The 26171-nt window shown below is 42.2% G+C and overlaps 1 protein-coding gene across 3 annotated transcripts in view; it reads left to right on the plus strand.

Moving 5' to 3' along the window:
• LOC100554350 (neurobeachin) overlaps positions 1–26171 on the plus strand; it is a 385661-nt gene that overhangs the window by 135488 nt on the left and 224002 nt on the right. For all 3 annotated transcript variants that reach the window (XM_016992607.2, XM_008107912.3, XM_062974715.1), the window contains one exon: positions 178–321. In XM_016992607.2, coding sequence (XP_016848096.2) covers positions 178–321 — 144 coding nt within the window. The remainder of the gene's footprint in view (positions 1–177; positions 322–26171) is intronic.

Raw genomic sequence — 26171 nt, forward strand, 5'->3', positions numbered from 1 at the left:
CCTTGGTACACTCCCTCCCCCCAATAGTAAAAAAAACGTATTTTGAAATAATGATTTAAGCTATATTTTATTAATTGAAATACGTAGCAATGCATGTATTTCATTTCAGAAAACATTTATTCTTGTATGTGAGATGAACAGAAATGAAATTTTACAATATTTTAAACATTTTTCTAGGCACTGAAGAAGACATAGTGAAGTCAAAGAAAACCTTTCGGAGCCAAGCTGTAGTGAGTCAGAATGCTGAAACTGAGCTCATGCTAGAAGGGGATGATGATGCTGTCAGCCTGCTCCAAGAGAAAGAGATTGACAATCTTGCAGGTAAAAACACTATTTTCATATTTTCTTAATGTAAAAATAATGATATCAAACCTGAAGTGACTTTCTAAATTTCTCCATGTGAATCCTGTTGTTAGCATTTTTTTTTTGAAATAGAGAATTCCATTCTTTCAAAGGAAAACGTGCTTTTATTCTAAATAGAAGACATTATTAATGGGAGTTCAAGACTTGTGGCAATGTTTTGCATTAAAAAGGCAACATTTCCCAGGGCTTCAGATTCAACTACTGTTGAATTAATATCATTGTTTATCATTGCAGCTTTATGTTTCAGAGTTAGCTCTGGCACATAGCCATTGATACTAACAGGAGGGACCTTATATGAAGAACTCATTCATTGAATTCCATGTTAACAAACTATATCACAATTATGGTTACTAGTGAAGCACCAAATCCTATTCTGATCAAAAATCATAAAATGAAGTCTGAAGCATTAATGAAGACCTTAGCATTAGACGTTTGTGATGAGAAGAATATCATTTGTTGGGAAGGTATAATCCATCCTTCCCAGCCATTTCGCTAACCTACTGAATCAGTGCTATTTTTTGTACTGTGCTTTCAACCTAGAAGGATTTCAGAGTAATTCAAGACATTCTCATAGATCTCTTCCAAATCTCCAGTAAGGCAAAAGGAAGCTAAAAGGTGCACAGCAGTTGTTAGAGATAAAAGGAATCTTTTTGCTACTCTGAACATTCAGAGGAAAATTCTTTGCCCTAAATATATTTTAATACAATATTTGTTGTCAATGGGTTGGGGAGGATAAGTCAAGTGAAATAAATCTAACCAAAGTACAAATACAGTACGTAGGGTTGTTATAATATTTTTTGACATGGAATGAAAAACATCATACAATAGTACATAATAACGTACTTTTTTTCTAAATAGAGGTGCTATGTTAGGTGATTTGAACATTAGAATAGGTATGTGACCTTTGTTAGTTAATGAATTATAAAGATCTGCTTTCAAAGTTTGACCTCTAAATAAATTGTGTATATCCGTCTATGTAACGTACAATATTTTGTTAGTCCAAAACATACTGTGAAATACTTCATTTGTATACAAAAGTATCATCAGTTTTGAAATTTGAAATGAGAAAAATGTAGATAGGAATTATATATGCCCTTACAAAGAAATACATATTTGTAGTGTCTTCAGATAAAAGTCAGTTATAAAACAATATTCAATAACACAATATTTGCAGGTTTTGCAAAATATTTATATCCTGATGAGCTTTTATTTTCCAACATACATATTAAGTAATGGTTATGCCTTTGGCCATATCACCCTGAACATGCCCAATCTCAGAAGCTAAATGGCCGGGCAGGGTTAGTACTTAGATGACAGACTGCCTGGGAATACTAGTTTCTATAGGCTTTTTTTTAAAGTAATGGTTATATAAAAAGAATAAATGGAATTCCAAAGACTCTATGCCAAAAGTTTCCTTTGTACATCAGGCCCAAAAGAAAGAAAGAAAATACCCAGTCCACAATGCTACTTAACTTAACAGTCTCCCACACCATATTAATTCATCTTTCTTTTAGTAGCATTTCCCTGCCTTCGTTCCCCAGATCATTCCTGCCCTCCATGTCCCCAAGCACTTACTACCATCATTTCCTCTATCACAACCGTTGCAACTACTTCCTCCTTCATGCCCAGTTATTATTGATCAGGAGAGTATTTCTCGCTGTTTCTCTACTTAAGCTGTTATCCATGGTAACTATTTCCTACAAAGTTCCACCATCTGTGTTGTTTTGACTTCTATGTTTCCATGTATACTGCTTTTCATCTGGCAGAGGGAATGGGAAAGGCCAGACCTCTAGGACATATAGACACTATGGGTTTCTGGTCACTTTCAAGGATCACAGTTTGGCTATTTTATGTGTAGAACTAAAGTACATAGAAATGTTGCATTTCCTCACATGTGTTAAGATTTCGGCTACATTAATCCTATTACAGCTAAATTGTCTTTAAAATCTGATAAATGGTCTTTAGGGTTTAAAAGCAACAATAATACAATGAACAGTGGTCAGTTTAAAAGGATTGTATTTTGTCATCTTATTTTGCAATGATAAATGTTTTATAATTTTCTGTTTCAGTTTTAGCTCACAAATTTCTTCCCAGACTATTCATTTCAAGAGGCAAGTTTTTTATTGGTAAATCACTGAGAGAGATCAGTAGCTTATAGTACTTTCTGATATCTAAAACTGTGAATCAGCAGAATTTCTGTTTGTACAATGGTAGTAAATTGATTATTATTAACTCTTCTCTATGGCTTATTCATTTTCTGAGTTAGAAATGTTCTACGCATGGTTTTATTAATTTTTCTGAAGAATAATTTTACTAACATGTAAGTGTTGTAAACCCATTTGCTATGAATAAAGTGTCTCTCTAATTAATTAATGTGCAACGGCCATTTACTGATCAGTGCCATAAATGTAATAAGAGTGAAGGATGGTTTGTTTGTTTTAATATTGGGGTGAACTAAACTGTACCATATGTAATGAATGTGACCAGCTGAGTATTATTTCTAAGCAACAGAGACCTGAGTCCTGGTTGGAAGAGGTTCAGAAATATTGACCAGGAAGACCAGAGAGCACAGTGAATACAGTCAACCATATCCATGAGCTGGGCACCCAGGGATAAAACTAACTACTGCTCAAAAATATTTGGGGGGGAAGATCCAGTCATTATGATGATGTGTAGGCCCTGCTATAAATTTCAGTCTTTTCACAGATCCCTCTCTCAGCACTCATTTGAGTTGTTCACCATTTGACGTAAGAGATGCCAATGTATTACACCATTGTATATAATGGAGACTTGAGCATTATCTACCATGGGTCCTGGAGCAAAACCTCAATGGATACCAATTGTTCATTGTATGTGAAACCTTCTATGGCAGTGGTTCTCAACCGGTGGGTCACTAGATGTTTTGGCTTTCAACTCCCAGAAATACTAACAGCTTGTAAACTGGCTGGGATTTTGGGGAGTTGTAGAGCAAAACACCTGGGTACCCACAGATTGGGAACCACTGTTCTATGGAGTCAAATTATTGGTTTATATAATTCTCAAATCATCCATTCCAACTGGCAGCGATACTGGGTGTACTAGAATAAAGCATAGAATTCAGAACTGAAATTCATATTTTCACCATGTACTATTATATGTGTTCTGCAGAGGGGTAACTGTCATCCCTTGAAAAATAAGATGGCTACAATTCCCACTCAAACCACTGACCCTAAAGAAGCCAAAGCACTTTCTAGGCAAAAATTATTTCTCATTCTCTCTTTTATTTAATAAATATATTTTATTTATATTTCATTTTATTACTTGTATTTTTATAACATTTCTATCATGTCCTGAATCAAGAGATCAAGTTATGCACATGTAAAATCCATGTAAATGACTTAAAGTTAGTAAGCATGTTAAGCTAAAATCTTCTGTAAATGAATAGAATGCCTCTTCTTCATCTCAATGTTTATCAAGACAAAAGAAAAAAAACAAGCCAGCAGCAATACAGATGGTTGTTTCATTCATTATTTCTTTAAAATAACAACAGCAGCAACAACAACTTTATTTATATCTCACCACCATCTTCCAAAAAGGGACTCAGGCCGGCTTACAAAACTGCACATAATAGTGCCATAAAACACATAAAATATATCTATATTAAAACATGAATTGTTGTTTGGAACTTACTGCAGTAAAGACCAATGCCTATTAGTGTATAAGGCATTTTGAAAAGGTTATGTCAATTTGGAAACTGTTACCCATGATAGTTAAGTAAACACTCCCAATTATGAGTAACATACCTCTGAATATGAAGTGCCCTTGGTCTTCCAAGGGGATTTGGCTATCCCATATCTTACTTTACTTTCCTCAAAAACGTCATCTTTGGATTTGGATAATTCTCCTAAAAATTCTCCTAAAATTTAATAGTTCTTGACCATTTGTGTTAATCTTAACAGAATGTGTTTGCAGCAGAATAGCTCTTTAGATGATTCCCCCCTGGGCAAACAGTCAAGTCTTCACATCTCTGTGTATCAACAGATTAATAATAAAAATAATAATAATAATAATAATAATTCATTACCTGCCCCTCCCTGTGGCTTGTGGCGGGGTACAACATCATTACAACATTATTAAAACACATAGAAGATACACAGTTAAAATGCAAGCTAAAATCCATTGATGAAATGCAGATTAAAATTCACAATTTATGATTGACTGGGTAGGCCTGCCGGAAGAGATGAGTCCTCAGTTGTATCTTACATTCCGTCAGCTGATTTGGCAGTTGAATCTCTTCTGTCAGGTCATTCCACAGTCTTGGAGTGGCCAATTAAAAGATCATCTGGGTGACAATTGCTAGTTGAGTTTTGGCTGGTTGGATTAGCCACCCCTTCCACCCAAGTATCTTGGGCAGATTACGGATATAGCAGCAGCATAATTTACATGCTTTATGGCAGGGGTCCTCAAACTTTTTAAGTGGAGGGCCGGTTCATGGTCCCTCAGACTGTTGAGGGGCCGAATTATCATTTGAAAAAAAAAAACCGAACAAATTCCTATGCACATGTCTTATTTGTAGTCCAACCCCCCCCCCCCACACACACACACACACAACAACATTTATTTATTTATTTGCTACATTTATACCCCACCCTCTCTCACCCCGAAGGGGACTCAGAGCGACTTACAAGTTTTATGTACATACAATATATTGTATTATTAGCATAGTACAATATTAGCATTATATATTACTATATTTACTATACCAATTTACTGTAATATTATTAGTAATGTTACATTTAATATATACTATATAATATTATTATATTGTATTATTATTAGTATTATATTGGATTACATGATGATATTAGTATCAATATTATATGTATACACAATATATTATATTAATTACCATAGCACAATATTAGTAAATGAAAGAACAATACAATATTTAAAAATAAAAACAATTTTAACCAACATACAGTAAACCTATCAGGATTTCAATGGGAAGTGTGGGCTCTTCTTCTGGCCAATGAGATAGTCAGGTTAAGTAGAATTGTTGTTGTTGTGTGCCTTCAAGTCATTTCAGACTTTGGGTGTGCCTAAGTCTAAAACTGAGGGCGGGGGCCAGGTAAATGACCTTGGAGGGCCGCATCCGGCCCCCGGGCCTTAGTTTGGGGACCCCTGCTTTATGGACTAGAAAAAGAGTACTCTTAGATACCAAATCTCAAATCATAATATGAAAAAGCAAATGTACACTCAGTAAGCTTTTGTAACTGGTATTACAACACATGCACCATTAACATACCAGTATGAATGTGTTTTTATTTATTTTTTCCAAAAACAAACTCCATTGCAATGGTGAATATAGTGCAAAATTTACAAAATCACCCTGAAAAGGAACATTTCTCCAATAATAAGTAAATGTTACTTGTTTCACAAGCGGGTGCTGTTTGTCTCAGTGATGTTAAAACATATCATCATCATCATCGTCATCGTCATCGTCATCATCATCATTTTGTTTGTTTATACCCAACTTTTTCTCTCCACAAGTAGACTTTTGTTCATAGTTTTTAAAAACAGCGAGGACTGACATTTATTTTAACATGTTACTTCCAATCTCTACTTATACACAGTAGCAAGTATGCAAGTTACTTTGGAAAGTTGTGTTGAACACACAAACCAATTGTGTATTTATCTGAAGGAAGTTTTAATGCAACAAAATTAAATTCAGTTGAAGGCAGCTTGAAACATAAATGTCCATACTGCTCACCTAAACACATGTACCACGGTGTTGGAGCCATTACTGAGAATGGCCTATACTTAAGTGCTGGCATTCAATTTAATAGATCTTTATGGCTGCCATTAAGAAATGTGAATGCACATCTTAATTTACAAGCAGGATTATATGTTAAGGCTATACTACAAACATATTTTTTTCCTAGCATCCTAGCCTCATGAACATTTCAGTGCCACATTTAGTACCAATAATTTTCAGAGGCAGGCTTATGTGTTGCATAGTTCAGTTTGGAAGTAACTGGCACATTGATAAATGATGCTTATTTCTACCATTCCAGATAGTTATGTATAACTAACATACAAACTGGGGCTTATGAAGGGATTCCGAACTGTAGACACTATATCTCCCTTACCAGGTAATTATAACCTCCAGGAGCACCTCCACATTCTACATTGGTCCTTCAAGAGGAGTACAGCTCCATCCAGAACCAGTTTCACATCACTCTCTTAAACCAAACATTTTCCAACACCTATCAATTATGTGGAGGTCTCATTTTCCCCATCCTACTTTACATTATCCAGATGTTACTCATCCTATGGGGTAGAGCAGATCATGTCCTGCCCTATAGGATGGGTAACATGCAGCTCTTAGCTCTCTTCCCGATATATTTTTGTGGAACAAAAGCATCCAGAATCCCAGTCCAACTTATATTTTGAATTGCTGCAATGCCTCTTTGTATTGTTAAACATATTTATTTCAAAAGTTAACTTCCAGCCACTTTGTGGGTTTTTTATTTTAATCTTGAGTAGACTATGTGACTTAAGGCACAAAAGTGTCTGCCATAAATTGCAAAATGACCCATCCATTCTCTAGGTCATGAGAAGAACTATGTAGCAAAGACCTGTTTAGTCCAGGAGTATGTTACCACATGGCCACTTAATTGCCTATAGGAAGCCCATAGATAGGTAGGGCACAAACACAAGAGCTCTTCCTGCCCAGCAACTGATATGCATGCTGACTGATTGCCACTTCCTCTATTAATTTGTTTAACTTGAATCTATTCAAGTTGGCAGTCAGTATTATATTTTGTGATAGCAAATTCCACAGTCTGTGTACTGTGAAGAAATATTGTTTTTGTTCGTTATATCTGATATGAATCTCCCATTGTTTAGTTACTCTGGATTATTCCTTTATTAAAACCAGGGTGGGGGCACTCCCTCTCCATTTTCTATATCATGCATACAGCTAAATGGTCCAAAATGTTGTACCCTCTGTTCATTTGTTTGTTCCTTTCTGCGTCTTTTCTAACCCTGTAGTATTCTCCTTCACATGCAGACTTTAGACATTCTAAGTATGATTACACAGTAGATTGGTATGACCCAGGCATGGGCAAACATTTTTGGGTGGGAGCTGCATTGCAGGCTGGGCTGAGAGAGAGGGGAGATGGGAGAGGCTGAGGGCAGTTGGCGGGGGGGGGGATAGTTGGCATGATGGGAACGGTTGGTGCAGAGGCAGTTGTTCTCTTCAGGCTGAGAGGAGGAGGAGGAGACAGGCTGCTGCCGAGAGCTCTCCGGAGAACTCTCAGTAGCCACGTGTCTCTGCCTCAGCCCTCTTGTCAGCCTGGGGACACGACGGGCCACCACATCCACATGCTGAGAGGAGGGTTGAGGCAGGCAAGGGCCGGAGGAAAAAGACCAAGAGGCCGTATCTGGCCCACAGGCTTGGGTTTGCCCAGGGCTGGTATGACTACTACAATCCTGACAATTTTGTTTCCAGTTTTTTTGTAATTATCCACAAGATAAAATTTGCTATCTTAAATAACAGCTACATACAAAGTCAATATTTTATCAAACTATTTACTTTCTTCCAAGATCGCTTTCATAGTCAGTCTGTGCCAGCATACATCTCATCATTATAAATATGAAGCAAGGATTATTTGTGTGCCAATATGCCTCACTTTACAGTTGCTTACCCTGAATCTCATTTGTCATTTTAATACCCATTTCACCAGTTGGATATTATTGAAGCTCTTCCCTATCCATTTTTGTTCCCTGAATAACTTGATGTTACTGGCAAACATGATTGATGGAGAGCATGTAGTTTCTTTCTGGCATCCAGCTAGATGACAAAATGGAACTATTAAGAGCATCTGCCAAGGCACTGTACCCAGGATATCTGTCCTAGAGGCAAGTAGAAGGGAGTGAATAGAGAGGAACAGAAAGTAGGTGGCTGTTCTTTAGTTAATGATTTTAAAGGCTACTTTGATTACAAAGATGTATTCATATATCGCTCCCAATAATTATATTCCTTTCTGTCCCTCCAGATAGTATTCAGCAATCTGTGGAAAATATTAGAAGATCCTTAGAATATTGTATATTTTCCCATGTTCCCACCTAGCCTTTCAAACCCATCCTCCTCAAAGAGCCTATCCTCTGAGAGTTGCAATTCCTTCATGATGTTTTATATTAGGCATGGGCAAACTTGAGCCCTCCAGGTGTTTTGGACTTCAACTCCCGCAATTGCTAACAGCCTACCAGGTTTGCCCATAAATGTTTTATAGTGTGGTATGTGAAGCTAAAGCCAGGAAAAGCATAGAGGACAAAAACAGAGAAAATGGGCAATTCCAGGCTTCGGTCACTTGAGGAGTGTAGCTATGGAGGGGCAAAATGAGAGCATGGCTCTCATAAGAACTTTTATTCTTCCATGAAATTTTCCTTCTCTCTATGAATTTTAGTAAAACATTTAAAAGTGAATTTTAAACATCCAAAGAAAACAAGGCAAAGTTTGCAGGTGAAGGCAACCACCACAAATATGAGAGTTCTAAGTGACAGTATATACAACCACGAGCCCTTCTCTAGGATGAAGAATGAATATTTTTCACTTGGATACTGGCATCTAAATAGAGTGAGTTGTATAGAAATATTTCCTAGATGCAAAAACAGCAAACAGCACTGGTTTTTCTTTTTCTGTGTCACATTTTTATTGATGCTTAGCTTTGTACTCCTGATCTCTTTTGCATGTACTCCTTGCAAGACACTTTCCCCCATCCTATATTTTTGCAATTCCCTTTTTCTGCCTAGATGTAGTATCCTGCATATCTTTGTTGACATTAATTTTATTAGATGCTAAATGTGGAGGGGCTGTGGCAGAAGGAAGGTTATAGCTCAAAGGTAGAGAACATGGACTTTATGTTGCAAAGGACTCGGATTCGATCTTTGGCATCTTCATATTTTCTTGGGAGAAACCTCTTCCTTTAACCCTGGAAAGCCTCAGCACCAGGCTAGATGGTCCGCCCCAGGAGGCTTATGGATCCAAATGGATTCCTGATGGCTCTTGGGGATGTTCCCGCCTCCTCGGTAGGTGATTCTGTTGATGCTCCGGTCACTCTCTACAATGGGGAGATGGCCAGGGCAATAGACACGATCGCTCCAGAGCGGCCCCTCGCAATGCGCAGAGCTAAACTAGCGCCCTGGCTCTCCGGGGAGTTGGCAGCGATGAAGCGCGAGACGAGGCGTCTAGAGCGTGTGTGGCGAAAGCGACGGAGCGAATCAAATTTAGAACGGGTTAAAGCCCAAAGGAAAACATATTGCAAAGCAATGGCTGCTGTAAAAAAACCTATTATAGTTCTAGAATTGAGGCAGCCAAAAACCGTCCTGCCGTGCTTTTTAGAACTGTCAGAGGGCTGCTTAACAACACCCCTCAAACTGCGCCCACAGATGATGTGGCAGAGAAATGTGAAGCTTTTTCCCAGTTCTTTTCAAAGAAAATTGCTTTGATTCGTTCCGAACTTGATGCCACAGTTGATGCAATCTCCGAAGATGTAGCAAGAGCACCTGCTTGTCCTATTTTGATGGATTCATTTCAATCTGTGCAACCCGAGGATGTGGACAAGGTCCTTGGAGAAGCGAGAGCGACCACATGCATCCTAGACCCCTGCCCATCCTGGCTGGTTAAAGAAGCCAGAGGGGGGTTGGTCGAGTGGGTAAGAGTGGTGGTGAACGCCTCCCTCCGGGAAGGCAGACTTCCAGCCGGCCTCAAACAAGCCGTAATAAAACCGCTGTTGAAGAAGCCATCACTTGACCCCACTAATTGGAATAACTTTCGGCCTGTTTCCAATCTCCCCTTTTTGGGCAAGGTCGTGGAACGCGTGGTTGCCTCGCAACTCCAGGGATTCTTGGAAGCAACTGATTATCTGGATCCGGCACAGTCTGGCTTCAGACTGGGGCATGGAACTGAGACGGCCTTGGTCTCCTTGGTGGATGATTTCCGCAGAGAGCTCGACAGGGGGAGTGTGTCCCTGCTGCTTCTCCTGGATCTCTCAGCGGCCTTCGATACCGTAGACCACGGTATCCTTCTGGGTCGCCTCGTGGGAATGGGCCTTGGGGGTACTGCATTGCAGTGGCTCCAGTCCTTCCTTGAGGACCGTACCCAGAAGGTGTTGATAGGGGACAGCTGTTCGGCTCCACAACCATTGTCTTGTGGAGTCCCACAGGGTTCAGTACTGTCCCCTTTGTTGTTTAACATCTACATGAAACCGCTGGGTGAGATCATCCGGAGTTTTGGAGTTCGGTGTCATCTGTACGCAGATGATGTCCAACTCTATCACTCCTTTTCTCCAGCTTCCAAGGAGGCCGTCCAGATCCTGAACCAGTGCCTGGCTGCTGTGTCGGACTGGATGAGGGTGAACAAATTGAAGTTGAATCCAGACAAGACAGAGGTCCTCCTGGTCAGTCGTAAGGCCGAACAGGGTATAGGGTTACAGCCTGTGCTGGATGGGGTCGCACTCCCCCTGAAGGCGCAGGTTCGCAGTTTGAGTGTCCTCCTGGACTCATCGCTGAGCCTGGAACCCCAGGTTTCGGCGGTGGCCAGGGGGGCCTTCGCACAACTCAAACTTGTGCGCCAACTGCGCCCATACCTTGGGAAGCCTGACATGGCCACGGTGGTCCACGCTCTGGTTACATCTCGTTTGGACTATTGCAATGCGCTTTACGTGGGGTTGCCTTCAAAGACTGTTCGGAAGCTGGATCTAGTCCAACGTTCCGCAGCCAGGTTATTAACTGGAGCGCCGTACAGGGAGCATACAACTCCTCTGTTGAAGCAGCTCCACTGGCTGCCTGTTAGCTTCCGGGCACAATTTAAAGTGCTGGCTTTGGCCTACAAAACCTTAAACGGCTCTGGTCCAACTTACCTCTCCGAACGTATCTCCCCCTATGAGCCGCCCCGCAGATTAAGATCTTCCAGTGAGGCCCTGCTCTCGGTCCCGCCGCCGTCACAGGTGCATTTGGCTGGAACGAGGGACAGGGCTTTTTCGGTGGTGGCTCCGCGGCTGTGGAACTCCTTGCCAAGGGAGATTAGGGAAGCCCCCTCACTCATGTCTTTTAGGAAGCAGCTGAAGACCTGGATGTGGGACCAAGCTTTTGGCCCATCCTAAGATACGGTCGATATAATCTGATGTATTCGCTGGATTAATGTGTAATTGAATACAGACTGGCTCTGACTTTTGGCCCAATGCTACTGGCCCTGTTGTAATGGCCACACAGTGCTTTACTGTTTTAAATGGGGTATAATATTGGTTTTTAAGTGTGTTTTTACGATCGTTTGTTTTACTATATTTTGTATTATATGTGGCATTAATCTTGCCATTATGTAAGACCGCTCTGGGTCCCCCTGGGGGAGAAGAGCGGTATATAAATTAAATAAATAAATAAATAAATAAATAGATAACCGATGTTATGATTCAGAATAAGCTAGCTTCCTATGTTCATATATGTTTATTATTAAACAATTTAAATGTGTGAACTTTGCACCATTTGATTATATGATTTGATTATGATTTGATTATGTGATTAGACTAGATTAGTTTCATTTATCCACACTCTAAAAAATATTGCTACCTGGAAGTGTTTGTGGTCCTCTCTCGATAACCAGTTCAATTGTAATTCTATGGTCCGGATATATTCAAAATATACAGTTTGGTATTATCCACTGTTCTAGGTAACTACAATGGTCTTGGAATGTGTCTTCCACAGACACAAATGTCAAATTGTACATCCTACTAAATTCATTGTGAGACATTTTCAGGAAAGCTCATGTATGATCATGACTTTTATGCCATCAACAAATGAAATAGATTTTCAAACTGTTTCAGGCTGATTCAGTGGTACCCATCTTTCATTGTTTAGTTACATAAGGTAAGGTAAAGGTTTTTCCCTGACATTAAGTCTAGTAGTGTCTGACTCTGGAGCCCCCGGTGGAGTAGTGGGTTAAAGCCTTGTGACTTAAAGGTTGGGTTGCTGACCTGAAGGCTGCCAGGTTCGAATCCCACTCAGGGAGAGCGCGGATGAGCTCCCTCTATCAGCTCCAGCTCCATGCGGGGACATGAGAGAAGCCTCCCACAAGGATGGTAAAAACATCAAAACATCCAGGCGTCCCCTGGGCAACGTCCTTGCAGAAGGCCAATTCTCTTACTCCAGGAGCGAGTCAAGTTGCTCCTGACACACACACACACACAAAAAAAACCTCTGTGGGTTGGTGCTCATCTCCATTTCTAAGCCAAAGATCCAGCATTGTCGATAGACACCTCCAAGGTCATGTGGGCTGGCATGACTTCATGAAGCCCCATTACCTTTTTTCTGGAGCGGTACCTATTGATCTACTCACATTTGTATGTTTTCGAACTGTTAGGGTTGACAGAAGCTGGGGCTAAAAGTAGAAGCTTGCCCCGCTCCCTGGATTCAAACCACCAACCTTTTGATCAGCAAGTTCAGCAGCTCAGCGGTTTAACCTACTGTGCCACCTGTTAGTTTCATAGGCAGCTAGATATCACTGGGTAAACATCTGATTAACAGGCAAACAGTTGTTTTCTCACCAACCTTAGCTCATCTTTCCTTTTCACATTTTTCTAAGTCTATTTTTATTAACATAGATTGACTTTGTGAAATTCTTAGTTGAAATAAAAAAAGAAGAAATCTAGGTTATATTAAATTCTGTTCCTAAAATGGCCCCAACCACTGTGCCAGATGCAGTTGATTAAAAGTAACCATGGTTATTGCAGATATGTGATCACTTGGCTTCAGATAAGAGGGGTTTTTATACTTTATAACCATGTTAAATTGATGTGAGTTGTCAGTGTTTAACACAGTTCAAAAGTATTGTTTAAACTTTATCTACATTAGAAAGCAAGAGCCCACATTTTCAAAATACTATGAAGTAAAATTGTAAGTGCAAGTTGATTTAGTATAAGTTGACTCAGGTAACTGTTTAAGTTGTTTTAATGTGCAAATTATTATATGGCTTTGATTTAAGGAAGAAAGGAAACAACTAATTATTAAAATAAGCATGGCTTCAATAGAAAGATAAAGATAGATACAGACGAAATGCTTTTTCTGCAAACATGAAGAAGATAGGAATGTGTAAAGCAATCAAGCAAGCTAGCCTGATACTAAGGCTGTGCTATGTATAAAAATATTGCATTCAGATAAGGCTTCTTTTTTCATATAAACCTTGAAAAATACTTTTGAGTCTCAAAGTCACTGATTTGTCATGAATGTACATTATTTTTAAATTGTAGCCCTACTAGTAAGACCCAAGCTGCTAGAGTTGTTTTTTTGGGGAGAAAATAGAAAACAATTCTTGAAAATCTAAACTTCAATATATTTAATTCCCTTTTATGTGTAAAACCAAAAATAAAAATAGTGAGTTGGGTGACCTTTTGTTGTCTCTGAATTTAACTGTGATTGTTTGGATATGATAAGCTCTTGAAGTTTCTATAGGAGCTGGAAGTTTTCCATAAATGTCACTTTGTAGCTGTCAGGACCCAGGCTGCAGAGCACCAATAACCATGCACAGAGACCAGAATCTATCTAATATCTTTATTAAAGGAATATATAAAGTCAATAAAAACAAGTGAAGAATATAGTTCAGAAGTAGACCTTTCAGGAAAGGTCAAATATAGTCCAGGAAAACAATGTCCAATATGTGATATTAGAGTCCAAAGTTATAATCCAATAACCGAAACACACACTTTGCCAAGCAAAGTGTGGGGAAATGACAGGGTCCTTTAGTCCAATGGATCTTGACAACAAGGCTGGAAGCAAACTAGATTCTTGGCAAACAAGGCTTGATACGTGGCAACAAAAGGCAAGAAGCAAGAACGAGGTCCGTGGCAAGATCCGGGGACAAGGCAGGCTTGGAACTAGAACAAGGTCCGTGGCAAGGTCCGGGAAACAGGGAACTGGAGTAGCGTAGTCCACACACGATCTCACTCCCGAAGCTGACGAATTGACTCCGCAAGGATTTCCTTGCGGGTAAACACCTATATAGGATCTTGTTTTCCCGCCAAGGAACACTTTCCCTGGGGAACAAGAAACGAAACCCATACTGTGTCCAGATGCATGACTCCTTAAGATTTCCCAAGGGAAACAGGCTTAATCAGCTAATTGTCTGGCAGCAATCCTGGCGCTTCTGCGATTCGCCTCCCTAGCGCCTCTATCTCGATTATAATAATCCCGGCGAGAAAATGGGGGAGATTTCTGCTCAAGGCTTGTTTGGCTGACTTCTTGTGGGCAAACATCTTGCAGGTGCAAGGGCTCCAATTCTGGCTAAAACGGTGGGAAACTGTGATGACCCATGGGCCTTGTAGTCCTGCTCATGACATTGTGATGCCTGATGAAGAAGAAAACTTGGGTTTTTTACCTTCCCAGTCAGAACTGGATTCTTCCCAGACAGATTCTTCCCAGCCAGATCTGGGAACCTTGCACCTGCAAGAGGGTTATGTTCCAGAAGTATGTCAAACAAACACTGAGGCTACTTCTCCTGTGTTTTCTCGCCATGAGTTTTGTAAACAACAGAGAGGTTTGGAAGCGGCCTCGCGCAGGAGTGCTAGAATAATTGCTAAGAATTTGCCAATTAAGCCTGCTTTCCATGAGAATCTTTAAGGAGTCAAACATCTGGTCTCAGAGATTAGCTTTCGTTTCTGGTTCCCAGAGAACTGCTCTCGGCGGGAAAGTTAGACTCTATATAGGTGTTTTACCCGCGGAGTAACTTTGCGGAGTCAATTCGTCAGCCTCCGGAGCGAGTTGTGTCTGAACAGCGCGCTCCGCTTCAAGCCTCGTTCCTGCTCAAGCCTTGTCCTTGTTTCCAGCCTTCGCTCCTGTTTCCCAGCCTTTGTTTACCTACGGACCTTGCCTTGTTTCCCAGGACTAAACCTTGCCTTGTTTCACGGATTTTACCAAGTTATTCCACGGACCTTGTTCTTGTTCCTCGTTACCTTGTTCCACGATTCAAGCCTTGTTTCAAGTATCAAGTTATTCCTAGCCTTGCTCAAGTTCATGGACTAAAGGACCTTGTCATCTCCCCTCACTTTGCCTGGCAAAGTGAGTGTTTCGGTTATTGGATTACAACTTTGGACCTTAATATTTCATATTGGACATTGTTTCTTTGGACTAATTTTGACCTTTCCTGAAAGGTCTGCTTCTGGACTAACTTTTACATTTGCTTTTATTAACTTTATATATTTCCTTAATAAAGATATTAGATAGAATCTGGCCTCTGCGTATGGTTATTGGTGCTCTGTAGCCTGGGTCGTGACAGAAACTCAAGTTTTCCTCTTCATCTGCCACAATAGTACTAGGAACGGGACTACATGGCCCATGAGTCATCACACTATCCCCCTCCTCAAGGCCCCTCTCCAAAACGGGCCCTTTTCCCGAGGTGCGGGGCTGCGGCTTGGCAGGGTAGGCCTGATGGAAACGACGGACTAAATCGGGGGCATGGACTGTGGAAGCGTCTTCCCAAGAGTGTTCTTTGGGGCCAAAACCCACCCAGTCAATGAGATACTGAAGGCGGCGGCGGTGGAAGCGAGAATCCAAAATGTCCTGAACCTCGAATTCGTCCTCCCCATCCACCAAAACAGGAGTGGGTGCCGGCCGGTCTGCATCAGGGCGGACACCATCCGCCGGAAGGAGCAGGGAGCGATGAAACACTGGATGGATGCGCATAGAGCGCGGAAGTTGGAGTTTGAAAGTCACGGGGTTAAGTTGCGCCACCACTGGGTAGGGACCAATGAAACGGGCATCTAGCTTCCGGCAGGGACAGTGGGAGGGCAAAAAGCGAGTGGACAGCAGAACCCGATCTCCTACCTTGATTTCGGGGCCCGGCTGGCGATGACTGTCAGCGTGGCGTTTATAGTCCTCCTTGGCTTGGTCCAGTTGCTGGAGCAATAGTTGTTGCACCGCTGTGAGTTCCTGCAGCCAGTCCTCCGCTGCAGGGACTTCTGAGGTTTCAATGACAGGAGGAAAGAAACGTGGATGGAAGCCGTAGTTTGCAAAGAACGGGGTTTCCTTGGTTGAAGCCTGGACACCGTTGTTGTAGGCAAACTCTGACAGAGGTAATAGGGAAGCCCAATTGTCCTGTTGATAGTTTACATAACAGCGAAGGTATTGTTCCAAAGTGGCATTGGTACGCTCCGTTTGCCCATCTGTTTGGGGATGATGAGCTGAGGATAAACGAGAGTCTATGCCCAATAGTTTTTGTAGTGCCTTCCAGAATCGAGAGGTGAATTGAGATCCACGGTCAGTGACCAAACTCTTGGGCAATCCATGTAACCGGAAAATATGCTGAAGGAATAAATCTGCAGTCTGTTTGGCCGTGGGAAGGCCATCACAAGGAATGAAGTGGGCCAACTTGGTGAAAAGGTCCACCACCACTAGGATCGTGGTATATCCAAGGGAGGGTGGTAGGTCGGTGATAAAATCCGCAGAAATTATCTCCCATGGACGAGATGGAGTAGGAAGGGGATGCAGTAGCCCTGAGGGCTTCTCCCTTCTTGTCTTGGAACGCTGGCATACCGGGCAGGTATTGACATATTTTTCCACATCCTTGCGGATCTTGGGCCACCAAAAATCTCGTAGGATCAAATGCATGGTTTTAAATAGCCCAAAATGCCCTGCTGGCTTGCAGTCATGACATAGGTGAAGTGCCTCTTCTCTGCCTGGTCCTGGAGGGATGTAGACATGATTTCTGTAGCATAGTAACCCATCCTTAAGTGAGAAAGGGAAACGTAGTCCTTGGCGAATTTGATCTTGAGCCCAGGCATCCGCTTGTTGACTGGCTCTAATTTCTTGAGCACCAAGGGGTCCTGGAGTAGAGGGAGTTGGTTCAATTGCAGTGGATTTGTGTGATGTCTCATGGGCCATGTAGTCCCGTCCCTAACACTGTTGTGACAGATGAGGAGGAAAACAGGTTTTCCTCCGTTTCAGTCAGAATTGGAACTTTCTCAGCCAGAACTGGAACCCTTGCACCTGCAGGAGATTTGCCTTCCAGAAGTTTGCCAAACAAGCCCTGAGCCAAAATCTCCCCCTTTTTCTCGCCGTGATTATTGTCAACAACAGAGAGGAGCTCAACAGGCTAATCGCAGAAGCCTGAGAATCGCGGCCAAACAAATGGTTGATTAGCCTGCTTCCCATGAGAAACTTTAGGGAGTCATGCATCTGGACCCAGAGAATGGCTTTCGCTTCTGGTTCCCCAGAGAATCTGCTCTTGGCGGGAAACCGAGACCCTACTTAGGTGTTTTGCCCATGAAGGAGTCTTGCGGAGTCAATTCGTCAGCAACGGGAGTAGGTTGTGTGTGGACTACGCTACTCCCGCGGTCGAGTTCTTGTTCCTGTTTCCAGCCCTGCCTTGTTTCCCAGGACCTTGCTTTGCTCCACGGACCTTGCCTTGTTTTTGGACCTCGCCACGAATTTACCACGGATCCTGTCCTTGCTCCACGTTCCTTGTTGCCTTGAATCAAGCTTTGTGTACCAAGAATCAAGTTATTTCCTTGCCTTGCCTAAGTTTCATGGACTAAAGGACCTTGTCATCTCCCCTCACTTTGCTTGGCAAAGTGAGTGTTTCGGTTACTGGATTACAACTTTGGACCTTACTATTTCATATTGGACATTGTTTTCCTGGACTATATTTGACCTTTCCTGAAAGGTCTTCTTCTGAACTATATTCTACATTTACTTTTATTGACTTTACATATTTCCTTAATAAAGATATTAGATAGATTCTGGCCTCTGTGTATGGTTATTGGTGCTCTGCAGCCTGGGTCGTGACAATTTGGTGTTTCCCACTGTGAGCGTGGCAAAGTTTTCAGGCTGTAGCAATTGGGATTCGAAGGTCTCTCTGCGCCCTGCAGAATACTCTGGTTTCCGTGATAGAGCATCTGCTTGCTTGGTCTGAGCTGGGGTTACATAATGGATCTGGAAGTCAAAGCGCTCAAAGAATAAAGCCCAGCGCTGCTGCCTCTGATTTAACTTGCGGGCAGTTCTTAGATGCTCCAAATTACGATGGTCAGTATGAACCTCAATGGGAAATTTGGCCCCTTCTAACCAATGTCTCCAATTTTCAAAGGCTGCCTTTATGGCCAAGAGTTCCTTCTCCCAAATAGTGTAATTTCTCTCTGGGGCTGTCAGTTGACGGGAGTAAAAGGCACAAGGGTGAAGATGTTCTCCCACTGGTTGCATGAGTACAGCCCCAATTGCCACATCGGAGGCGTCAGCCTGCTCAACAAAAGGGGTTTTAGGATCAGGGTGCTGTTGAATTGGCTGGGACGTGAATAATTTCTTTAGTTGCTGGAACCCTTCCTCTGCTTGTTCCGTCCAGCGGAAAGGCTGTTTTCCACAGATGCAGCTGGTGATTGGGTCAGACCAGCGGGCAAAGTCTGGAATGAACTTGCGGTAGTAGTTCGCGAACCCCAAGAAACGTTGCACCTCTTTCTTGTTGGTTGTCGCCCGCCATTCCAATACTGCTGAAACCTTTGCCGGGTCCATGGAGAGCCCTAGTGGCGAGACACGGTATCCCAGGAAATCTACCTCTTGTAGATCAAAAGCGCATTTTTCCAACTTGGCATATAGTCCATGATCCCGCAATCGTTGTAACACCATTCTGACGTGTTTCTCATGCTCTGATTGTGATCTAGAAAACACCAAAAAATCGTCCAAGTAGATGATCAAGAACCGATCTAGATAATCCTGAAAAATATCATTGACAAAGTGCTGGAACGTTGCGGGAGCTCCGGATAAACCGAAATTCATGACTAGGGACTCGAATAATCCGAATTTAGTCTGGAAGGCGGTTTTCCACTCGTCCCCCTCCCTGATGCGAACTAGATTGTAAGCCCCCCGAAGATCCAGCTTGGTGTAAACCTTGGCCCCTCGAAGCCGGTCTAATAGGTCCAAGATCAAAGGCAGGGGATAGCGGTTCCGCTTTGTGATATTGTTCAATGCTCTATAGTCCACAACCAAGCGTAGGTCCCCTGACTTCTTTTTCACAAACATCACTGGGGAAGCGGCTGGGGATTGAGAGGGTCTGATGAACCCCTTGCGGAGGTTTGACTCTATGAACTCCCTGAGAGCTTCTTGCTCTGGTTCGGTCAGGGAGTAGAGGTGTCCTCGCGGGATCGGGGCCCCCTCCACCAAGTCAATGGCACAATCGTAGGGTCTATGCGGGGGTAGTTTCTCGGCTTCCTTTTCATTGAAAACATCCCAAAAGTCTGAGTATTTCTTGGGCAAGGTGATGATGGGTTCAGCGTCTGTGGCATGGCAGACCTTGGCTACAAGACAATGGTTTTGGCAATATTTAGAAGCAAACTGCAGTTCTCTGTTGGTCCAGGAGATGTTGGGGTCGTGGAGTGTCAGCCATGGAATTCCCAAAATCACAGGGAAGTGAGGGACCTCGGTAACAAAGAAGGAAATCTCCTCCATGTGTTCCCTTATCCACATTCTGGTGGGTTCAGTCCATTGGCTTACTGGACCTGTCTTTAGGGGACGGCCATCTATGGCTTGCACCACGCGGGCGTTCTTGAAATCGTGATATTGTAATCCCAGAGAGTCGGCATACTCTCTATCGATGAAATTGTTTGTTGCTCCTGAGTCTATCATGGCATGGATCATGACGGGTCCTTTTTTCGCTGACCACAAGGTGACCACTAGGAGGAATAGGACCCCGGTTTGCGGCTCTTGAGTGGGGTTTTTGACCGGGTTGGCGAGCCTCTCTACGCCCGGTCGCTGGCTTCCCCCGCCGGCTTTGCGCCAGCCGCCTCAGCCGTCTCCGTCTCCGCGGAGGACGCCGCCGCCAAGCGAGCGGCGGGCTTTCTTTTGGCTGGACATTCTCTGGCAAAGTGGCCCCCATTCCCGCAGTACCAACAGAGGTTTAAACGTTGGCGGCGGGCCTTCTCGGCAACATCTAATCTGGGACACACATTGCCCAACTGCATCGGCTCCTCCTCGCTTCCTCTGGGGTATGGGGCTGGTGGTGGGGGTCTCCACACTGGACGTGGCTGAATACTGACGGGAGCGGGAGGTTTTACTCCTGCTCTTCCACTCTGGCCTCAGAGCCACTGTTTTCTGTTGGCAAGCATGACTTTGGCTCGTAAATATTGGTCAATAAGTCTCTCAAGAGAGTTTGGAGGATCCACCTTGGAGATTTCTTCCTGCATCTCGATGTTGAGACCCTCACGAAACTGTCCTCTGAGGGCTACATCATTCCAACCGGTGTTTTGGGCCAGCACTCGGAACTCGGCTATGTACTGGGACAACGGCCTGTCCCCTTGGAAAAGGTGCCGGAGTTTATGGCCGGCCGCCTCTAGATTGTCCTCGATCCCCCAAGTCGCCTTAAGGTGATTCAGGAAGTTTTGCGCGGAACTTAGGTGCATGGAGGCTTCATCAAATAGCGCCGTCGCCCAATTGGCCGCTGGCCCTTCTAGGAGACTGTAAATCCATGCCACCTTGACTTCTTCTTGGGGAAACTCGGCGTGGCGGGCTTCTATGTACGCCTGGCATTGGCGACGGAAAACATGAACCTTGGAAGCTTCTCCAGAAAACTTGGTTGGTAGCGCTAGGGCAGGGAGATGGGCTCCGCGTTCCTTCAAGCCCCGTATTTCTCCCTCCTGCGTATGGAGTGTATCACGGATTCTGTCTAATTCATCCTTGGAAATGGTGTAGCTGAGTGGTTGGGCTTCCGCCCCGGTTCCTGTAGACATTCTGGTCTAGGTTAATTGGTGCTTAGTGGCAGAGTCAAACTGTCAGGACCCAGGCTGCAGAGCACCAATAACCATGCGCAGAGACCAGAATCTATCTAATATCTTTATTAAAGGAATATATAAAGTCAATAAAAACAAGTGAAGAATATAGTTCAGAAGTAGACCTTTCAGGAAAGGTCAAATATAGTCCAGGAAACCAATGTCCAATATGTGATATTAGAGTCCAAAGTTATAATCCAATAACCGAAACACACACTTTGCCAAGCAAAGTGTGGGGAAATGACAGGGTCCTTTAGTCCAATGGAGCTTGACAACAAGGCTGGAAGCAAACTAGATTCTTGGCAAACAAGGCTTGATACGTGGCAACAAAAGGCAAGAAGCAAGAACGAGGTCCGTGGCAAGATCCGGGGACAAGGCAGGCTTGGAACTAGAACAAGGTCCGTGGCAAGGTCCGGGAAACAGGGAACTGGAGTAGCGTAGTCCACACACGATCTCACTCCCGAAGCTGACGAATTGACTCCGCAAGGATTTCCTTGAGGGTAAACACCTATATAGGATCTTGTTTTCCCGCCAAGGAACACTTTCCCTGGGGAACAAGAAACGAAACCCATACTGTGTCCAGATGCATGACTCCTTAAGATTTCCCAAGGGAAACAGGCTTAATCAGCTAATTGTCTGGCAGCAATCCTGGCGCTTCTGCGATTCGCCTCCCTAGCGCCTCTATCTCGATTATAATAATCCCGGCGAGAAAATGGGGGAGATTTCTGCTCAAGGCTTGTTTGGCTGACTTCTTGTGGGCAAACATCTTGCAGGTGCAAGGGCTCCAATTCTGGCTGAAACGGTGGGAAACCCAAGTTTTCCTCTTCATCTGCCACAATAGTACTAGGAACGGGACTACATGGCCCATGAGTCATCACAGTAGCCTAGTGTTAGCTAGCTTTATTTCATTTCTTTCATTGTTTTCTTTAAATAACATTGTGACTCAGTCCCCATAGCAAGGGGATATTCCATAATCTGTAAAATTTATAGATTGCAGCTGTAGGAGGCATTCTTTTTTTGTTTGTAAACTAGCCATTGCTTTACAAGCTGCATTGAGTGATAATTATCTCCTCCTTTTCTTTTGATAGAAATATGACATAATTCCAAGAAATTCTATTGAAGTTGCATTTATTTAATGCTGCTTTGATATTAGACACACAGTTGTATAAAATTAGAAGCAAAAAAGCATGATTCAATCTACAAGGGTCGCATGGCTTTTGTACATAAATGATTCCCATAAGATTAATAGCCCTCCCTGCCTCCATGTGCAAAGCTGTAAGGAGGACCTGAAGTCTGTGTGTAGCTGCCCTTATCCCATCCAGTTGCCCTTTTTGTCCCACAAACTACTTGTATGAGTACAGGTAAAATTATTTGTAAGAATACAACTAATTTGCATTGCAATGGGGGGAGAGCTGGAGGCAGGCAGGCATCGCCACTCTCTTGGTGACTCTTTGCACTGCTTCCATTTCCACCTGGAGATACGTACGTGGTTGAAGAAGAGTGAAGGTTGGACTCTGAACAGACAGTCTTTTATGGGCCCTTCCACACAGCCATATAACCAGAAAATCCCACAATACCTGCTTTGAACTGGGATATCTGAGTCGATGATACCATATATTCCAGTTCAAAGCGGCAAATGTGGGATTTTATTCAGCTGTGTGGAAGGGGCCTCTGTATAAATGCTACAGAATGCTTCATTAGATAGTGTATCTACACTTTAGTCTTCTCCCCCAAAGAGTGGTGGTACATCATCAAACTTCAATTTCATGCATTTCATGGCAGTTAAAGTGGTGTCAAACTGTTAATCCTACAGTATAGATGTAACTTGTACCCCAGACCTCTACATTTTGTAGATGAATATGCCATATGGCTCTTGTAGTTACAGACACCTTCCTTATTTATTAATTTATTTGTGACATTTATATCCCGCCCTTCTCAACCCGAAGGGGACTCAGGGCGGCTTACAAGTTATATGCACATACAATATATTATATTATTATCATAGCACAATATAAGCATTATGTATTACTATATTGTACTATACCACTATACTGCAATATTATTAGGAATATTACATGTAATATAGAATATACAATTATAATAGTATATTATTATTATATTGTATTACATTATAATATTATTAATATTATATGTATATACAATATTTAATATTATTAGTATTGCATAATATTAGTATTATATATTATGATATTGTTGTATTGACACAGGAGACATGGTAGAATGGTGTTTTCCTGGCTTCCTTTCTTCATTCTGGCCCCAGAGTGGCAGTTAGTCCTTGGGAGGAGGAGCTTCCAACTTATATCCCTATGTCTTTCAAATTAGATTTTATTTTTGAACTAAGCAACAATTTACATGCATTTTGTTTTTTGTAAGAAAGCAAATCCTGTTAGTTCAGTTTAAGCATTCTTGTGGTGAATTAGAAGATATCTTTGTCCCATCTAAAAAATTGCCATTTAAGTCCCATAATCTTGTTTTTTAGAGTTTTTTGTTTTGTCTTACCTTTTCTCAACAACTTTCTGTGACTATGTATTTTAATATGTGTAATGGGGTGGGATAGACATGTGTGAATATTCTGGAAATGTGGTGTTCTTCAATTTCAGTATTCATCTTCATTCATTATCAAAATATAAATGGAGTTATTAAATTATTATTTAATGAGTTTGTGAGTTTAAACTGCCAACATCATGTTAAACTTCATACAGTTCTAGCCTGCTGGTTTCCTACTTTCTCTCTGATTTTATTCTGCAGTTGAGTGTAGAAGATTATTAAAATATAAAAACTGGCAGAATTTAAATGGTAGATCAAAATGTGTAAAGTGCTTATAGAACTATCTAAAAAGCATAACAACAACAACAACAAGAGGGCCCATATGCTTCTACCAAAACTGGTAACATCCACCAATCCAGCTGCCCTGAGTCCCCTGTTGGGTGAGAAGGGCGGGATTTAAATGTTGTGATAAATATTCATAATCCTAGGTTGATATTTGATATTTTAGCAGGGCAGGGAAAGGATTAAGCTGACAATAAGGACTACAATAAACACTGGCCATTGGACTCTTGAACCTCACCTGATGGAGTTTTGATGTATATTATGTATTCAGTTTTATATTTTATTTTTAGCATGTTTTATCAGGGTTTCAGTATTTTATGAATTTTTTATTTTATTTTTATTTTTTAGTCTTTATTTTATTTGCCGTCATTTTGTTTAGGAAGTTACAGTTAGGTTGTTTATACTGTCTAATGTACCTTGTCCTGGCGTAAACTGTATGGTTTTCTTTTGGCATTGAATGGTTGCCATATTGTTGGAAACCACCCTGAGTCCCCTGGGGAGATAGGGCAGTCTGTAAATAAAGATTATTATTATTATTATTATTATTATTATTATTATTATTATTATTATTGTTATTATTATTATTGACACAAAGACATAGTATGACACAGCAAACGAGAGAGATATGCTGAATTTTGTATCATAAAATCACAAGTCGAACAATTCCCAAGTGTTTAAAGGTAAAGGTAAAGGTTTCCCCTGACGTTAAGTCCAGTCGTGACCATAGACAACTCCAAGGTCATGTGGCCGGCATGACTGCATTACCTTCCCGCCGGAGCGGTACCTATTGATCTACTCACATTTGCATGTTTTTGAACTGCTAGGTTGGCAGGAGCTGGGGCTAACAGCGGGTGCTCATTCCGCTCCCGGGATTTGAACCTGGGACCTTTCAGGTCTGCAAGTTCAGCAGCTCAGCTCTTTAACACACTGTGCCACCAGGGGGCCCTCCCAAGTGTTTAGGACTGTTATTTGTTGTTGTTGTTGTTGTTGTTGTTGTTGTTGTTGTTGTTATAGTAGTAGAGTGCAACTTGCATTGAATCCCTTGTGGAGATAGGGCAGTCTATAAATAAAGTCTATTTTTATTATTATTATTATTATTATTATTATTATTATTATTATTATTATTATTATTATTATTATGTCATTTCTGGTTGCTTGAGAGTTACTATTAAAATAGATGTAGTTGATACTATAACCCATACTATACCATACCATAAACTCTGGATTAACTTGCTATTAATACTTAAATACAGTAATTAAAACAACCAAAAACAAACTTAATGGAACACACTTTACAGTTTTACTGTGTTATAAAAACAGCCTTTTTATTTAAAATACTATTTCTTTGAAATTTTTGCCCCTTGCTTGAGGGTTCTGCTTAATTGAGAGTGCTATATTTGGTTTTAATATGATACAACAATGGTAATCCAAATCTGCTTCAGCAAAACAGTATAGCCCAGGCATGGGCAAACTTGGGGCCTTCAAGTGTTTTGGACTTCAACTCCCATCATTCCTAACAGCCTCAGGCCCCTTCCTTTCCCCCCTCAGCTGCTTAAGCCGCTTAAGCCTGAGGCTGTTAGGAATGGTGGGAGTTGAAATCCAAAACACCTGAAGGCCCCAAGTTTGCCCATGCCTGCTCTAGTCTAATGGTAGCATTTACCCAGAGGTAGACTCCCACTTAAAATAAATAGAAAATATGAGTGACTCTCCTCATTGCAAAGGTGACTGCCTCAGGAAGGGAAGACAGACATTCTTCCCCTGCAGTGCGACGCAAGTACCTCCATTCCAGCCCTTCCAAAAGCCAGGCGAGGAGAGGATACATTTTAATCCTGTGCAGATGTTACAAGTGGGGATTGATTGGGGAAGGCGGCTACTGGGCTTGAGAAGCCGGCGGGGGTTCCTCGCGCGTCTCTCCGGCTCAGCCTTCGCACGCCGTTCAGGGGACCCTTCGCTCTGGGGAGCATTTGGGGGCATTTGGGGGCGGGGGCCTCGCCTGCCAGCCCTTTCCCTTCGGCGCTGAGCTTAAGCTCTTCGGGTTTCCCCAATTGAATTAGCATCGACCTGCCTTTATTATACAGGCGCGCTGAACAAAAGGCAAGCGTTCTTTTCCTCTGCAGTCGGCGGCTTGGCATCACAGACGGCCTTTTAAAAATTATTTTAAAGCTAACGCATCCGTTT

The sequence above is a fragment of the Anolis carolinensis genome, chromosome 3, assembly GCF_035594765.1.
Source record: "Anolis carolinensis isolate JA03-04 chromosome 3, rAnoCar3.1.pri, whole genome shotgun sequence".
Classification (NCBI taxonomy): domain Eukaryota; kingdom Metazoa; phylum Chordata; class Lepidosauria; order Squamata; family Dactyloidae; genus Anolis; species Anolis carolinensis.